Source organism: Chlorocebus sabaeus, chromosome 25 (assembly GCF_047675955.1).
Source record: "Chlorocebus sabaeus isolate Y175 chromosome 25, mChlSab1.0.hap1, whole genome shotgun sequence".
NCBI classification, from domain to species: Eukaryota; Metazoa; Chordata; class Mammalia; order Primates; family Cercopithecidae; genus Chlorocebus; species Chlorocebus sabaeus.
The window spans coordinates 25,022,316-25,040,474 of record NC_132928.1 but is presented as its reverse complement, the minus strand read 5'-3'; the positions used below and the strand labels follow the sequence as shown (position 1 = coordinate 25,040,474).

General features: G+C 51.7%; 1 protein-coding gene across 2 annotated transcripts in view; it reads right to left on the bottom strand.

Annotated features, from left to right (window-relative positions):
* Window positions 1-18,159, bottom strand: part of PIK3C2B (phosphatidylinositol-4-phosphate 3-kinase catalytic subunit type 2 beta) — a 71,348-nt gene that overhangs the window by 24,771 nt on the left and 28,418 nt on the right. For both annotated transcript variants that reach the window (XM_007988804.3, XM_007988803.3), the window contains exons 3-15: window positions 17,778-17,878; window positions 17,019-17,173; window positions 16,579-16,699; window positions 13,120-13,231; window positions 12,894-12,973; window positions 12,450-12,513; window positions 10,290-10,436; window positions 9,596-9,629; window positions 8,424-8,619; window positions 7,237-7,359; window positions 2,766-2,933; window positions 2,097-2,208; window positions 362-504 (exon numbers count right to left, since the gene is read on the bottom strand). In XM_007988804.3, coding sequence (XP_007986995.3) covers window positions 362-504; window positions 2,097-2,208; window positions 2,766-2,933; window positions 7,237-7,359; window positions 8,424-8,619; window positions 9,596-9,629; window positions 10,290-10,436; window positions 12,450-12,513; window positions 12,894-12,973; window positions 13,120-13,231; window positions 16,579-16,699; window positions 17,019-17,173; window positions 17,778-17,878 — 1,556 coding nt within the window. The remainder of the gene's footprint in view (window positions 1-361; window positions 505-2,096; window positions 2,209-2,765; window positions 2,934-7,236; window positions 7,360-8,423; window positions 8,620-9,595; window positions 9,630-10,289; window positions 10,437-12,449; window positions 12,514-12,893; window positions 12,974-13,119; window positions 13,232-16,578; window positions 16,700-17,018; window positions 17,174-17,777; window positions 17,879-18,159) is intronic.

Below are 18,159 nucleotides of genomic sequence, written 5' to 3'. Positions count from 1 at the left end.
CCAGAAAAATTCAAAGGCTGTTGGTGTGGAAGGGGCAGGAGGTGAGGGCAGGAGGTGGGGGCAGGGTGGTGGGGCCAGCTGCCCCAGTGGACAGAAGGTAGTAGGCAGCACATCTGGGACGTGGGGCAGAGCTCTGGTCCTCCTGGGTAGCTGAGTATGGACCAAGTCCCTGGGGTGGGGACTTGGGTACTCTCAGATCTAACTTCCTGACCTTGACCTCTCTATTTTTCCTAGTGTCAGCTGATGGAGAAAAGCCTGGGGGCTGCCTCCCCTTTCCACCTCCACTCCCAAAGCAGGTCAGAGACTCAATGCTGGGAGGTCAGATGAAACATGGCAGATTCAGTGGGGGCCCGGGCCTCACCAGTAGAGGGACTCCTTCTGCATGATGTCTTTAAGCTTGCGCTGGTCTTCTTCCCGGAGGCTGCCAAACTCATAGCGGGGGCTGAACTTGTCTCCAGGGGGGCTGGTGAACTTGATGTCAAAGGCCGAGGTGGGGAAGTCAATCTGGGGGATGGGATCAAGGACGTGAGGGGAGAGAACAGGCAGCGTGTGGACTCCCAGCTTCTTTCTCTCACCCCAGCATTCCGGCCTTGTCCCTCCCTCACTTTCCCTCAGGTTCTTTGTAAAATAACCCAGGTAGACTCGGTGATCTCTGAAGTCCTTTCCAGCTATAACTCTCAGAAAAAATGAAAGAGAAACAAAAAGAGAAAAAGAATGGACACGTGAGGAAGAGGTTCGGTGGAGATGCACCTTGGTGAGGGGTGTGGGGACAAGCCCCAGCCAGAACTCTGAACAGAAGTGTCACCCAGCTGAACCATGGGGTACATCCAGGCTGAGTCCGGGGAGCCTTCCATGGGGTGCCAGAGGGCACTGCTGCCAGAGGGGAGGCGGAACCACAACTGGGAGAAGGCCCTGGGACACTTGGTCCCTACTCTATGCCACCAGATGTTCATCCTACTAAAGTATCAGAGCTGAGTGAGCCAACTCTCCAAAAGAGCTCTACTTTCTTTCATTCAACAAATATCTTTTTTTTTTTTTTTGAGACAGAGTCTTGCTCTGTCACCCAGGCTGGAGTGTGCAGGGGTGTGATCTCAGCTCACTGCAACCTCTGCCTCCCAGGTTCAAGCGATTCTCATGCCTCAGCTTCCTGAGTACCTGGCATTACAGGCACGCACCACCAGGCCCAGCTAATTTTTGTATTTCTAGTAGAGACAGGGTATCACCATGTTGGCCAGTCTGGTCTCGAACTCCTGACCTCAGGTGAGCCCCCTGCCTCGGCCTCCCAAAGTGCTGGCATTACAGGTATGAGCCACCGCACCCAGCCTCGTTCAACAAATATCTATTGAATCCTAACATGTGCCAGGCATTTTCTAGGCTCTGGGCATAGAGTCGTAAATAAGACAGACAAAAATTAGCTGGGCGTGGTGGTATGCAACTGTAGTCCCATCTACTTGGGAGGCTGAGGTGGGGGGCTGGTTTGTGCGTGGGAGGCAGAGGTTGCAGTGAGCCAAGATTATGCCTTTACATTCCAGCCTGAGTGACAGAGATCCTGTCTCAAAAAAAAAAAAAAAACCTGCCTCAGGGAGCTTTCATTCTATGTCAACATTCACACAAGGTATCTCATAACCACAAGAAAGGGAAGCTGGGAACTAGGAACTAGACCTTGGGCGTGACCAGCTCCTCCTCTTCTCCCTGGAGAATGGGTCCATCCTGCCAAAGCACTGAGTCACCGGAAGGGGGAAAGGTGTCCCCTCAGGCTCCAAGAGGGCACAGGTCAGGTTTGATCAGACTTAGAAGTATGAGGATTCAATACAAGGGACTCAGAAGCTGAGCCCTGAATGCAGAGGGTCTCAGACCCCATCTTCAGGCTCCACGAAATCAATTTAACCTCCAGGAGATGGGAGATGGATACCCCGGAGCTCACCTCACACTCCACATCTAACCATATTCACTCAGTTGCTTCAGTCACATCATCCTCCCATGCTTGAAGTTCTAGCACTCTCTCCTGTTGTCCCAGCCCCAATCTCAAGGGGAAAAATGTAGAGTTGACTGGAATGGTCTTGCTGGTGAGTGGGAGGGAAAGGCTAAAGCCTCACCTGCAGGATGACACTGTCTGGCTGGTGGAAATTAGGTGCACTCCAACGGGCACTGGGATTTTCCTGTGTTGCTGGCCATAAACCCAGAAGCTTCCGGCCACAGGTCAGGACCCTAAGAAGGAAGGACAGTGGGAAGAGCTGCTAAAATGGCTAAGCAGAGAGTATTTCTCCTGCTCCCCCAATCCAAAAATCTGCCTTTTCTGTTTGAAGCCACCATCCAACTCCACTCTCTCAGTCTCCCCATAGACCATAGCCTCTTCCTTCTCCCAAGTCCTATAAAAGCTCACACCCTCCAAGAGGACTTGTGAGCTAACCACACCCTGGTCTGGATGACTTGGTGGCAGGGATGCCTTGGTGAGGTGGGGAGGCTGGGCTAGATGACCTCTAAGGTTCTTCCAATGACAAGACCAGATGATCTATTACCCAAGCATTGCTTTTCCATGTATCCTCAACATGGTCCTGTGCCACCAGAACCACTCAGAGGCTCTTGGTTACATCAGTACTCCTGGTCACCAGTTCTGTGCTTGGGTATCCTCTGGATTTCACCAGTGAGCCCCACATGGCCAACTCTCCCAAGGCACACTGGCCAGTGCAGCAGCCAGGCCCCTTTCTCTGTCCCCCCCTCTTCCCCTCCCAAGGCCAAGAAGCTGTACCCTGGGGCTCACATACTGCCTGAAGTTGAAGAGTGGGGTAGTGACCCAGCCCAGGGCTTCAGGCACCCGCCGCTGCTTGTTGGCCTCTGAGGAGCTCCCCGGTGGGGGGATGGGCAGAGCATAGAGAGTGGCACACAGCAGGGTCTCCCGAGGCAGCCGGTTCACCTGCACTGGGAAGCAGATCCTATGGAGGACAGGAAATCAAATTAGGAGGGGCCACTCCTGTGGCTTCAAGCAACAGGTGGTCCAGGAAGTCAGGCTGAGGCTGAGGATATAGTCTCCCTCTCAGGGTTCAGACATACTCCCTGAGGAAGCCCTCCTCCTACAGAACAGGAGAGGCCCCAAACTAGGCGAAACCCCCACTGGATGTTCCCAGAAGCACAATGTGGTATCCTTGGAGCTTTGCAGTAGAGTGAGGCAAACATCCCCTGATGTTGAGGCTACCCATGGTGCCTGGACAGAACTTGCTTAGCAGAGCCACCTCGGAGTTCAGGTGATGACACATCCCATGTTGTCAGCCTTACTCCTTTCCTCGTTTTAGAATTTCTTCAGAGGGTTCACAAAGCTACTCCTTTTGTCCTCCTTTTCCATTTGACAGCCCCCATCCCTCCCCCACTTCTCGCTGCTGAAAGCCACCAAGAAGCAGCACCATGTTCTTTGCCCTCAGTTCACCCTCCCCCACAGCCCTGTCACTTGTCCTTATACAAGTCCCCTTCACCTAGCCCCAGGGTTTTTCTCACCCCCACCCCCAAACAGATTCAAAGCCAAAGGGACAAAGAGGAGGGGCTTCTCCAAGTCCCCCAGGTGAGAAAGCCAATGGCAGGACCAAGAGAACTGAGACACACACGCCCACCACTGCTCAAGCCCCTAAGTTCTCTCAGGTCCTCAGTCTGAACCACACCTAGCCACTCCCTCTATGCTCAGGATAAGGAACTGCTAGGTGGGGTGAAGTACACAGGGGAGGGGAGCTGTGGAAAAGCAGGGAGGACCCATGTTACCTTTCCGGGAAGCTGTCCCTGGGCCAAAGTCCATACTGTCACACCCTCCTGGCCAGCCCAGGGCCCAGCAACTTCTATGCCAGAGGGCACAGAGGCAGGGCAGCCACCCCCAAGGTTAGCAGTTTCATGATAAAGCAGCCTGCCTCGCCGCTGTCCTCCAGGGGAATCTCCACCTAAGTGAGGCACTCCCTCCAGCCCACCACAGACTGGCAGAGCCCTGCTCTATCCCAGCTGCCTCTACCCTGGGGGCCCACAGCTATAATTAGGGCCCCTCCAGCGGCCAGCAGACATGCCAGGCCAGGGCTTGGCTGGAGGTGACAAAGCACGGCTGCTGAGCCTATTTTGAGAGTTAGCTGATCCCTGGACTGCTACAGTGGGGCAGAGAATCACCTGACCCCATAGCAAAGAGGGGAGGGAGCTGGTCCTGAGCCCTCTCTTTTCGCCTAAGGAAGAAGCTTCCAGCTTCATGTCTTAAGGAAAAGGGGAGTGAGAAGATTTTATGAGTGAAACCAGAGCCAGCCAAGGCCCTCTTTCCCTTCAATCCTTGGGTATATCTGGTATTCCAAAACCTCTCCCACAGACCTTCACCTAGGGCTGGTCAGGATAACCATTATGTTGGCTTCGGCCCTTACCTTCCTCCCCTTAGAAACCCCTCTCCTTCCTGTAGCCCATTCAACAACATCATATCACATAGGCTGCCTCCTCCAGGAAGGATTCCTGGAATGTGCTGGTTGGCTCCAGTCCTGGTTCTGCCACTCACAATCCTGGGCAACTTAACTCCCATCTCTGTGCCTCAGTTTCTCATCAGGGAGAAGGGGAACATAGCTTCACTTGCATGATGTGTGTGCACACCGTGTACTTTTTGCTATGTGACACTGTGGTTACTGCACTGGCACTGAGTTATACAGAGAGTATTTTCATGCGCACATATTCCCATGTTTGTCAGTCACCTGGAACGGAGAAACCAAAACCAAGAGGGCTCCCCAGCTAAGAAGCCTGTGCCAAGTACTTTATTTACAGTGTCCTAACTGCTCCTCAAACAATCCTGTAGGGTAGGTAGGCCCTGTTATCACCACCATTCTAGTTTGAAAGACCTGCCTGAGGCTGCAACTATAATAGGAAGGAGAGAGTGGCTGGCCCAAAGCCTTTCCTCTGAACGCTGGCATGCCTTCCCCCAAATGTCTTGGTCTTGACCATGAAGGGCCAAGAAGTCTCATTCGGGGCATCTGGATGGACAGTGCAAGATAATGCCCTTCACAAGGCTCTAGGCAGGGGACTGGCCCATTAAAATTCAAAGTAGGGATCTCAGGAGACAAAATGAAACTCATGGCGCAGGCTGGGCTGCCTCTATGCCTCTGACACTGTATGAGAAAAGGATTCAAGGCCAATTTTTTAAAGTCCTCCTGGGCCAGAAGACTACAACACCCCATCCATTTTTTTTTTTTTTTTTTTTTTTTTTGAGACAGGGTCTTGCTCTGTTGCCCAGGCTGGATGCTCACTGCCTTGACACAGGAGCCTTGACCTCCCAGGCTCAAGTGATTCTCCCACCTCAGCCTCCTAAGGAGCTGGGACCACGGGTGTATGCTACCACATTCGGCTAATTGTTTGTATTTTTTGTAGAGATTGGATCTCCCTTGTTGCCCAGGCTGGCACCCCTTCTCTTGACAGCAGCAGTAATTGTGACCAAAAATCCCAAAGGAATGGTGGAACTCAAGGGCCAGTTAATGCAGCTATCCTCTGCCTGCAAGGAGTTTCTCCTGTCCTGGCAGTTGTTTGCTTAAGGACCTTTTATGCACGTCCCCTGCTTTTTTTTTTTTTTTTTTAAGATAGGGTCTCACTCTGTTGCCCAGCCTAGAGTGAGTGCAGTGGTGTGATCATGGCTCACTGCAGCCTCGACCTCTCAGGCTCAAGTGACTCTCCCACCTCAGCCTCCTAAGTAGCTAGGACTACAGATGCATGCCACCACACTCGGCTCCTTTAAAATAATTTTTTAGTAGAGATAAGGCCTCTTTGTGTTGCCCAGGCTGGTCTCAAATTCCTGGGCTCAAGTGATCGTCCTGCCTTGGCCTCTCAAAGTACAGTGACTACAGGTGTGAGCCATGATGCCCAGCCATATACACCTTTATTGCTCTAAGAATTACCTCAGTGTGAAGGGCATGAGAAAGGGTCCATTTTCCCAGTTGTCCATCAGTAAAATGACCCACCCCTTCCAGCATCTCCAGATTTTTCATCTACCTATTTTACATCCTCGGCCTCCCCAGGACCCTCCTCAGTCTCTTTAATCTGTGCTCCAAATACTTAGGTTGCCGTGCTGCTCTGCAAATGAGGACTCGTGTGGGGAAGCAAAGCTGGGGGCAGCAAGCAGGGGATTTTCTGACTGACTGGAAGGAAGGTAGAGCACAGCACAGACGACGCACAGGGCAGGAAAACCCCTGCCGTGCCCCCATTCAAGCAAGGCGCCCTCTCCTCCGTTTCCTTCCTGCTTTGCTTGGCTGACGCCTACCTTCCCAACACCAAATTATTGTTTACACGTGGTGATTAACACTACCGTGTGCTTTTGGTTTCATATTTATATTTATAACCCACCTATCTCATCTCGATGCCATAACTGCTTCTGAGTGAAACAAATGTCCCCATTTCTCAGTTTGAGAAAATGAGGCACAGAAAGAATAGAAAGTAGTACTCAAGACACAGTTAGAAATAGAGGCTCACTCCTGGGAATCCAAGCTCAATATTCCTTCTCTAGACAACCCTCCCTTCTCTCTATATAAAGGGAAAAGCACAGTCTCCTCTCCAGAGTCTACAGGAACTGAGGGAAGTGGGAGAGGATGAGAAGCCCTCCAACTAGTTAAACTCTTTAAGGGAGACAAGATCAAAAAATGAAGTATTATTAAAATTAACAACTAACATTTATAAGTTTTTTATGGTTTACAAAGAGCCTTTATAGATATTTCTCATTGGATCCTCATGACAACTTGAGGGGTGGTAATTATGCTCGGCCCCATTTCAGAGTCAGGGAAGTGGAGGCTGGGCACAGTGGCTCACACCTGTAATCCCAGCACTCTGGGAGGCCGAGGCGGGCGGATCACAAGATCAGGAGATCGAGACCATCCTGGCTAACATGGTGAAACCCCATCTCTGCTAAAAATACAAAAAATTAGCAGGGCGTGGTAGCGGGCGCCTGTAGTCCCAGCTACTTGGGAGGCTGAGGCAGGAGAATGGCGTGAACCTGGGAGGCAGAGCTTGCAGTGAGCTGAGATCGCGCCACTGCAGTCCAGCCTGGGCGACAGAGCAAGACTCCGTCTCAAAAAAAAAAAAAAAACTCAGGGCAGTGGAGACTCAAGAGGTTGAATGACTTGTCCAATTAGGGTTAACAAGGAAGCCTGGTTTTATCGTTAGTCCTGGAGTAGCTATCTGGCCCCAAGGATATTTCAGAGGCTGAGTAGGTCTGCAGTGACCTGGGCACTGGAGCCTGGGGGAAGGGCTTACTGCTGGTCCCAGATGATGAGGTGGAAGAGGTACTTGGAGAAGTGAGCTCTTCGGGTCTGCAGGGGGCTGCACAGCTCCTTGCCGCCATGGCTGAGGGAACAGGAGAGGTAGAAATCTTCATAGCTACAAAAGAAAGGGAGCAGGTCAGGACACCCAGCTCCCAAAACCAATCACCCAAACCTATGCATCCCTCTAAGGCCAAAATCCATTTCCCCTGGTAAAATTCCCAGTCTCTGAGGGCTATAACATGGGATCTCTGGATAGGACAGCCAAACTGGATGTAAGGAAATGTGCTCAGGCCAAAGCAACTTAATCTGAGTTCCTCTGCTCAGTTTTAGGCTCCATGCTGAGCCTTGTGGTTTTTCTTTCTTTAATGGGAACCGGCCACCCAGCCTCCTTATAGAAAACTCCAACCCATCGAGTGTCTGTGTGTGCGTGCGTGTGTGTGTGTGCACGTGCATGCGCAAGTGAGAAGGGTGGGGGAGGAAGACGACATATGCCGACGTGAATGCCAACACACGGGGGTCCCTGTGGCTCATGACAGGTGCCTGACAGAAGAGGTCAGAGAAGGCCCCGGTTTCCCAGGCTGCCTCCTTTGTTCTCTGCCAATCGCCCAGAGGAATACATTAAGTGAGGAACAAAGAGAGAAGGGGAAGGGGGTTGGGGAAAGGGGACCAGCAGGGGCGGGGTAGGGCCCAGTGCCTATTCCCTCAGGCCTTGGATGCTGGGGACCCAACAGAGGAGCTGAGGATTTTACCAAAAGAACATCCTCCTCCACCCACCCCTGCAGGCCTAGAGAACCCCAGACAAAGGGTCAATCCCACCTCCCTGCCCCCTCCCACTAGCCAGGGAGCGTGCACTCTATCTGGGAATCCGCCATCTGTTGCCACGTCTCCTTCCACTGGTCCTGGATCTGGAGGGGGCAGGGACGCAGAGGCAGCCAGCACCAAGAGGGAATAACAGCATCTTCTTCATCTCCTAAGGGACCTCCTCTCTCCTCTGGGATATCCCCAGCCCAGGTCTTCCTCAGACACTTGGCTCACCCCTGCAGCCCCATTGCACCACAATGTCACACAATGCCACACATCCTAAGACTTAGGACAGTGGTATTACATGCAGATAGGAAAAAGCCCTGGTGGAGGTCAAACTCAGCTTGCTCCCTAGCGGCTGCTCAGCCCTGGGCTCACCTGGTAGCCCAGATGATGGGGATGCGGTGGGTGGCATAGACAGTGAAGGCCAGGGCCCTGGAGAAATGGCAGGCCTCCTGGACCAGGTCATGCTTGCGACTCCCGGGCACTGCCGTCTGGAAGTCTGCATTGAATGTGTTGCAGTACAGCTCCACCAGGTCCAAGATGGCAGCGGTCAGGGCTTCCACGACCTTCTCTGGGAAGGGAAGGGGTCAGAAAGGAAAGTCATGAGGCCTCCTCAAGCCCTACCTTATTGCCAGGGCACTGGATAGAACGGGATGGCCTAAGACAAAGTGGTTCCCAAATGCTAGTCAGTCTCTAATAGCTGTGACAAAGTTCACCCATCTGCGGTGAAATGAGAAAAAAGCAGAAGCATGTCATGAGCTTTTCATAAAACCACAGTTATACAATGTTAAACATAATCCTTATTTTTACTTATTGCTATTTAGCATTAAAATGTCCTTTCTTTTAGGAAACAATGTTAATAATTATTGTCAGTTGCTTCAAAAAAGCAAAAGTCAAAAAAGTTTGGCCAAGTAAAAGGCTGCCAATTCTCTCTTGGTCCCCCAAATACTTTGGGGGACATTTTACTGGTCTATGAAATCCAAAAGACTGGGAATCACCATAAGAATCCCAGGGATGCCAAAACAAAAAACAAAAACAAAACAAAGGAATCCCAGGGATACAGGTCGGTCTTAGGGCAAAGTTCAGCTTCAAGGGCACGACAGGAGAATCCTAGAAAAATTGTAGGGAAAATTCTTTCTCATCCTCTCGCAAGGCCCATTCTAAACTGGAAAGGTAGCAAGTGTGAGCCGATGGGAGAATCATCACAATCTACCAAAGTAGGAGGTTTCCCATCTGGATCCCAGGGCTAGCGCTGCCCCGCCACCCCACTCCCACACTTCCTACACCCTCATCACCATCTCCCAGGGACACCAGGAGGAATGACTAGGAAAAATAATGAGAAAACACTTTATGGAAAGAAATGTGCTCTCCAGCTGTGTCCACACCTCATATAGGAACATACACACACACACACACACACACACACACACACACCCCAGCCGAACTCCGACACATAAATCAAGGGGGCCAGGCAGAAAAAGGAATCTGGGCAGAGACTGCAGTTTTCGGCAGCCCGACTGGATGAAGATGGAGAGCAGTTCCCTTACCTCGGTTTTCCCTCACAGCCAAGACGCTGGGATCCTGTTCGGGGGAAAAAGAAGAGGGAGGGGAGCTTCAGGGCCATGGCCTTTTTCGTCACAGCTGGAAGAAGGGCTTTTCACAGCTGCACTCATCTGGACCAGAATGGGCTGAAATGTGAGGAGCTGAGAATCCCCAGAGAGGATAGAGTAATGGTTTGTACCAGATCTGTGTGATGGACAGAGTGAGCTGACGGAGGATAGCAATCATCGTGTCCACCCTTCTGAGAGATCCCAACCCTCAGGCTACTCGGCTGCAGATCACAGTGTCTGTGGTGCTGGCCCTGTCTGCAGAGCACACAGCCCGTGCTGGAGTCCCAGAGCCCCTGGCTCTAGAGAGATTTTCCTCCTGGTTTGTTTTTGCGCCCTGATGGATATGCGGACTGTCAGGCAATGCCTTGGTGACTGTGAATAAAGCCTTTACTGGCCTGGGCTCTCAGCAAGCAGTCCCAGGTAGCTCTCCCTCAAGCTCAGGAAGAGGGGACACACTTGGCATCCATTTCTGAAGAGCTCTTGTGGTTGAATTCCTTAAACATAAAAGGTGGAGGTGGAGAGAAGCCCCTTTTTAGTGAGTGAACACCTACACACCCTAGCAACAGACTACTCAGTTACCTGGCAGTATCCCTCTCCTCCTTCCCCCTGCTAGCATCCTGGGCCCCTTTACCTTCTGAATTTTAGGCTGCATGCGGGAGGGGCAGGGGGGCAGCTGGTTGAGAGCATTGGTGATCTCAGGGGTTTCCACGGCGGCCAGGGCGTTGCAGATGGCCTTGACGGACTGGACCACCCTGTCAGCCTTCAGTGGGAAGTCCCCCTGTGGGAGGTGACACAGTGAGGCTGGCAGGCTCCCCTCTCGTGCTCTTGGTCTCCAACCCCTCCCCACCCCAGTCTTTAAAGGAAAGGGTTGGGAAGAGTAGAGAGATTCATGATCCTCAGGGGTAAATGTGCAATACATTTTGTTTTCAAATATTCAGCATCAGCAAATAATCTCTCCCACTGAATTCAATGGGCCATGCCCACATGCCCCAGTTCTTTCAGCCATTCCCCTTGAAGCTCCTCCTATTTCTAGCCTCTCTTTGTAGTCTACTTATACTATACACATATATACAGGGTCTCTCCCAGAGACCTGTAGAATTTCCAGACAGATCTCATCTCACTTCTACTGATATGCCACAGCCATACCCTCCCCTCCCCTCTGCACTTTAGCTTCTGGAATTTTCTCATTTGGAATTCCCTCACCTGTCCAGCTCTGATTACCTATATACATTTAAATCACAGAGCAGCTAAAATTCTACCTCCTTCATAAAGCCCTCCCTGGCCAATCCCCTTCCTCTAGCATCCTCCAGGAGCCCTTAATTAATTTATTACCATCCTGTTCTGTCTACTAATAGCTTTGTGTTACTATTCAATTTTTCTAACAAGAACACAAGCTCCCCAAAGGCTACGATAATTTTTTTTTTTTTTTGAGACGGAGTCTTGCTCTGTCACCCAGGCTAGAGTGCAATGGAACGATCTCGGCTCACTACAACCTCTGCCTCCCTGGTTCAAGCGATTTTCTTGCTTCAGCCTCCCAAGTAGCTGGGATTACAGGTGCCTGCCATCACGCTCAGCTAATTTTTGTATTTTTAGTAGAGACAGGGCTTCACCATGTTGGCCAGGCTAGTCCTGAACTCCTGACCTCAGGTGATCCGCCCACCTCAGCCTCCCAAAGTGCTGGGATTACAGGCGTGAGCCACTGCACCTGGCCAAGGCTACGACAATTCTTACACTTCTCTACCCATCGTAGCCACTAGCAAAGGGCCAGACCAGCACAGCACAGGTGTTCAGAGCTTCCCCACCATTGCTGGAAATGTTCAAGCACAGACTCCTAGAGAAGGGATTCTGGCAGTGACTAGACATAATGCTGAACCCCTCAAAAAGGACGCTTTTATGACTATTAACTGGATCGCTGAGACAGGGATTGGTTTTTTGTTTTGTTTTTTGAGATAAGGTCTCACTCTGTCACCCAGGCTGGAGTGCAATGGTGTGATCAGAGCTCACTACAGCCCCAAACTCCTGGGCTCAAGCGATCCTCCCACCTCAGCCTCCAGAGCAGCTGGGGCTACAGGTATGTGCCACCATGCCTGGCTAACTTTTGTATTTTTTGTAGAGATGGGGTCTTGCTGTGTTGCCCAGGCTGGCCTTGAACTTTGGGGTTCAAGCAATTCTCCCACCTCAGTTTCCCAAAGGGTTACGTTTACAGGCGTGAGTCATCACACTCAGCAAGGGATTATTTTTGAAGATCACTGTCAGATTTTCTTTGGCATTGTGACATTTAAGACAAATGTTGATTCTCATGGTTTTGAGGCTTGAGACTCTGCGTGAGTCCAAGCGGGTAGGGCTCTGGCCCTCCTTACATGTGAAACCTTCTACCTCCTGATGGTTTCCTACCTGTGATAACAGCACAAAAGAACCTCTCAAACCAGAGATTTCTGACATTGCTCATAGGATGCATGCTCCAATGCACATCAAGTGCAGCAGCTGGGGGGTGACAGCTCTCGGTTCCTTAGCTCTGGAGACATCCTACTCCAAAGAATGGGACCAGTGTGCAGTTTTTCCGACCTGCCTCTTCTATAGAGGAGCAGAACCACTGGCTATGCGCTTGCCGTTGCCCAACATCTAGGAGTCTTAGTTTGCCCATGAGCGAGGGGTTAAAAAGAAGTGCTCTGCCAACAGATTTTCAGGCTCCACTCAGATCCCTCATAGCGCTGGGTGATCCCAGGAGGACTGGGGAAGGGGAGAGGAGGAGCTTTCAGGCATCAAGGCCAGCCCCTGGATTCGTACTCACATCAGCCAGCAGGAAGGCATCCACCTCATTGTGGTAAGTGTCGAACAGAAGACTCAGGGCCTGCCTGGGAGTTGGGGGCAGGGAAAAACCATAGGAGAGGTCATGAAAGACCCAGTGCCCTGGGAAACCCATTTTCTCCCTCCCTCTCCTCAGCTCGCACTCTGATTTAAAGGAGTTCCTACTCTTTCTATATGTCTTGTGAAGACTGAAGGAGGGAGAGTCTTTCTATTCTGCCACTTCTAGCCTGGAGAGAATGATGGCAAAGTTGCAGAGGGAAGAGATGAAATATGCCTAGAGTTGGGATCTTCCCTGATAAGATGTATGGGCCCCAACCCAACACATGCAAGAATCCGTTAGCCCTGGCAGAAAGGCAAGCAGGCACATCTGATGGGATCCCTGCACAGTTCCTGTTTGGAGCACATCCAAGATGGCGCCCACACTCACCTGCTGATGGTCTGCTTGACGGGCCTCTCTTGGAGATGGACGAGGTAGTTCAAGGTGGAGGGGCTCTGGTCATCATTCACCTGTGTAAGAAGTGACTTATTTAGAGAGGTACAGTGCCCTTATCTCAGCCCAGCACTCCTACCCCCATCCCACCTGATGTGTTCCATATTGTATTCCCATTCCACCTCCCCAGCCCTGGGCAACCCTCCACCACCCTCACACGAACCGTCCGAGCCAGCTCACTGCGCACAACCTTCTGCTCCATCAGCTGTAGCCGAATGTCAATGTCAAACTTGCGGCAGTATTGGATGTACTCATGACTGCCCAAGGCATGCTTGCTGGTAGGGTAGAGGGACAAGACCATTAGCATCCTGGGGACTCACTGGGAAGGGAGATGCATACCTTAGCCTTGGGGAGAGAGATACAGAAAGAAGGTTTAGGTAAGGGGGTAGTACCTGTGTTGTACCCTACTTTGGCTCCTAGAAAATGTCATGGGGTAGAGCTTAGGAGAAGGAACAGAGGTCTGTCTAAATAAAAGCCACCTCATATACTTAATCCTTGGTTGGTACAAATATTGACTCTCTTAGGTATTTATGACCCGTGTGGTAATCACTGGTTCACTCCAGGGCTGGGAACTGTTGGAGAGAGCAGGGAAACAGAGGGACATCACAGGGAGCAGTTGTTGAAGCCCTATCCTCTGGGCCTCCACACAGGGAACAACCAGGAAGAGACATGTTGGAGTCCGCCTGTGCTCAGGCTCCAGTGTGGGAGCTCAGCGAGTCACCCCTCTTCCAATGCTACCAACTAGGGTGCTGAGGCCAAAATAACTTGGGGAAAACCCACCAAGCCTCCAGATCAGTGTCCCCACCCAAATTCTTTTTCTACCTTCCCTCTGTTGGCCCTGCCTGCTTGTGAATAACCTTACAAATTTCTATGACTTCTTGAAAAATCCCAAATGCATGCCGGTCCCACCTGCTCAAGCACCCATGTGTCAGACTCCCCCTTTCAGAGAGAAGGCCTAGGAGCCCCTCAGTGATCCAACCTCTTCCTCTCTCCCAAATCACACCTTCATCAGTAAGGAAACCCAGGAGGAGGGGCAGAGGAAGAACTACCTCCAGGCCAGCACTGCAGGTCTGGGCCTGGCCTCAGCAGCTGGGTAACAGAAGCCGGAAAAGGACTTCCTTCCTCAGCAGAGCTGGGAATCTAGGCCAGAAATGGAGAGGAGAGGACAGGAGCATAAGGGGCGTTATGTGCAGAAGCTGGTGGAGGTGCAGGGCCCAGGGTCGTCTAGGTCCAGCGAGGACTTGAGTGAGGGGTTCTCCACATCCCGAGAGGACCAAGCCTCCGATTTAGGCCCTATCAGATCTAAAACTGAAGTGCAGCCAAAACCTGGAGATGGTGAGGTTGGGCTGTGGGGCTGGGCCTGGTGGGAGAGCCTGGGAGGAAGGAAGAGTGTGGTGGGGCTGGGGGAGGTGGCAGGAAACCCAACCCTCCCACGGGACTGCCTCAAGGTTCTTATCTGAGAGCAGCCTGCATCCTGAACCCACTCACCCCCTCAGTATCAGCCCCTCCTGCCAGGCAGGGTAGAAAATCTGAGGGCTTCCTTGGGAACTAGCAGATTTCTGGAACCCCCAGAGGGTCCTTTCTACCCCCACCCCGGGCAGTCGTCATGTGCTGAGGGCCTGGGGGCTGGGCCAGGAAACAGCACTGTGCTTTTCTGTTGGGTGGGAGCTGGGCTCCTGGGCCAGGAGTCATGGACACAGGTCTCCTGGGGACTTGCTTGATCTTCTCTGTGGAAGGCCTTCCTCTCAATGCATTCAAGTCAGAGTATGCGGAGTGTGATCTGAGGACCACTGACCCTGTCCCACCTCACTAAGAATATTTCACCTGGGTCTTGGCAGGAAGGTAGAACTTGACAGGTCCCACTACCTCCGGACCCAGGGGCTCCAGGATTTGGGGTGCTGCAAGGGAAATGGCAGGATCTGTGCAGCCCAGAGCCCTAGGACTTCTCTCTGTAGGCTGCTCCTTCCCTGATGGTATTTACTGTTTGCTCACAGGTCATTCTCACATTTCACCCTCACGGCAGCTTACAGAGGGCCCTGAGCATCAGGCTTCACAACTAGTAAGTGGCAAGTCAGAATTCAAAGCTGTGTAATGGTATCAGCAGGAGCTCCAACTTACCCACTATGTCCCCTTGTTCCCTTCTAACAGTGGCAGGCCACCTGATACTCTCTCTGCCAGGCCACCCTGAGTCTAGGACCCCTCCTGTTCCTCTGGGGAAAGTGTGTTCATTGAATGAGTTTAAAGTTGGGGCACATTTGAAGGGTACCCTGGAGTTGTACCATACAGGACCCTGCCTCTTTCCTTTCCCTTAGCTTCCAGATGAAGAGGCAGAGGCCAGAAAGGACCCCACGATATCCCTAAATTTGAAGAAATAAGCCCAGATAGCTGGGCATGGTGGCTCATGCCTGTAATCCCAGCAGTTTAGGAGGCCAAGGCAGCCAGATCACCTGAGGTCAGGAGTTTGAGACCAGCCTAGTCAACATGGTGAAACCCCATCTCTATTAAAAAATACAAAAATTAGCCAGGCTTGGTGGCACTTATGCCTGTAATCTCAGCTACTCAGGAGGCTGAGGCATGAGAATAGCTTGAGCCTGGGAGGTGGAGGCTGCAGTGAGCTGAGTGAGATGGCGCCACTGCACTCCAGCCTGGGTGACAGAGCGAGACTCTGTCTCAAAAAAAGAAAGAAGCCCAGAAATGAATCTTCCATCCTGACTGCCAAATCTTATGCTCTAGCCATAGATCAACCATCCTTGCATCTAGACCTGGATGTAAGAGAGAGAAAAAGCAAGCAGTGGCACTTATACGGCACTCCTAAGAAGTGAGACACAGGTCTCTCCTTTCTCCATTCCCAAGACATGCTTCCTCCAAGTGGACAGAGATTGGGGGAGGAGCGGCCCTGAAGCCTAAGAGAGGAAAGCAGATCTTATCTGTCTGCTGTCACACAGCTGCACCATCTGAGAAGTGGCAACCTTGCCCCTGCCTCCCTTCCACTGCAGCCCTCCAAAGCCCAGGATAGTGGAAAGGGGGTTGCCTCAGCTGGTCCGCATCAGACTTTCCAGGGAGGCTGCTTTCCACAGAGGGCACTGGATAGAGAGGAGCTGGAGGCATGCCTTTGGGAGGAGGATAACTAGCTGCACGGGCCAGCTGGGGAAAAGGCTTGTTGGCAGGAGAATGGGGAGAGACAGTAATTGTAATTTCTTCCCTGGGCTCCACGAGGGCACTTCTGCCCAGTCCTCCTTTTGCCCCAGCCGTAAAAACACCACACGTCATCTAGAGCAGGAGATACAACCCTACCCATATAGTCTCCCCAAGCCCCCTCCTCCCCACAAATACACACATCCCTCCATAAGCAGAATCTGCAAGCAGATATGACCTAGTCTTTGCCTAATCCCAGCTCCAAGCTCTTTCCACAGCAGACTTGGCTCAGGACGTCAGCCAACCCCGCTGGAAGACAGAGCTCCTGGGGAAAGTGCGACGTGGCCGAGAGTATGCCCAGAAAGCAGGAGTCTTGACTGTGGGATTGGGGCGGAGCTGCCAGGCCGGTCCCAGCACCAATCCCAGGAAGCCCCCTCACAATCTTATTACCAGGAAGGCAGGGGTTACCTCCCACCCATTCACTCACTTCTGCAGGAACTCCTCCAGCCCACAGGGCTTTAGCACAAAGTCACCCACGTCCACATTCCTCAGGTCATCATGGGTGTAGCACAGGGTCTGGTAGATAAGCAAGTCTACAGTGGAGGAACCTGTGAAGGGTAAGGCAGGGGAAACAATGATGATGGATGTCAGGGCAGATGGGTCTCAGTTTTCCCACCCTGATCCCCCTTCTCAGCTAAGTATTCTCCAGCACCATCACCAACCAGACAAAGCAGGCAAGTAGTTCAGAGCCGGGGAAAGTGACTGCACTAGAAAGCTGGGCCCAAAGCCAGCCCCCCCGCCCCCAAAGGAGCATCCTCACTGCCCTTCATCCGGGCCACAAGATGAGGTGGGAACGGAGTCCAAAACACAGTCATCCCCATCCCACTTCAAGGGATGTTCACACCCTCTCCCCCATCACTAACTTACAGTTGCAGGTGAAAGTGAGTGCCTCTTGAAGCCTGTCACACAACACAGTCACCTTCAGGTTGACTTCATCCCCTAGGTGCTCTGGGCTAGGGGTGACAGCGCTCCAGACATAGCCGGTGAGGGAGTAGTCTTGGATGTCAGAGCCAGATCGAAGGCTGTACAGGAAGAAAAAGTACCCTCACTGTGCCTTTAGAAGAGAGTAGTCGAGGTCTGCTGGAACCCTCGTGCTCGGAGGCTCAAGAGCCCCTCTGTCCCCACTCAGCCCAGCCCTCCAAATTTGCAGGCCAGGATGGGGGCAGTGGGGTAGCAGCTCTGAGAAACCCCCATCTTGACACTTCTAATTGCAACATGTTTCCCACTGTTGAACAGTACAAATAGTTCTAAAATGACAGAGCTTTCCATGCTAAGTTTAATGGAAAATTTTTTATGAATCCATTTCCTTTCTCTTTTAGTTCCAGATAACACTCTTATCGCCAGCTGGGGTGCATTTATTTGCTCCTAAGGGCAACTGAGGGTCAGACCCTAGAGTCATCAGGATACTTTGACCAGTCAATGGAGGTTTCATGAATTTTGTTAAAAATGTGAAACTTCTAAGATTTAAAAAACCCTGCAGACACTTGTTGTAGGAAGCATTTCATAACTATGAATTTATTTAATTATGGTGCTTCTTCCCTCCTAAAGGAAGTTCTGAAATGGATGGCCCTCCTCCCCATCCCCCATAGCCCTCCCAAATCCCCTGCCCCATTCTTTAGCTCTTACATATCCAGCATGTGGCAAAATGCAGCAACCTCCTCATCTCTCTCTTCTGAGACCTCAAACAACTCATGGCCATTGGCAACGGTGTGGGGCCGGGAGCCCACCTTTAAGAGAAGAGGAGACCACTCAGTGCCTTTTCTCTCATGGTGTCCCCTCCCTATGAGGTACTCCCAGACCTAAACTCAAACTCTAGATGAAAAGATTTTCTAGTCACTCAACATTCAATGAAAGGGGTACAAGAACATATGGGACATCCAGGAATACATGTATCGGCTGTCCTAGGAGTCCAGGAGCCAAGTTGAAGAAAGAGGTGAAGCTCTGGCTGAGTACTGAAGCCTGGGTGACAAGGACGAGAGTGTGGTCAAAGCTGCTTTAGGAGGGGACA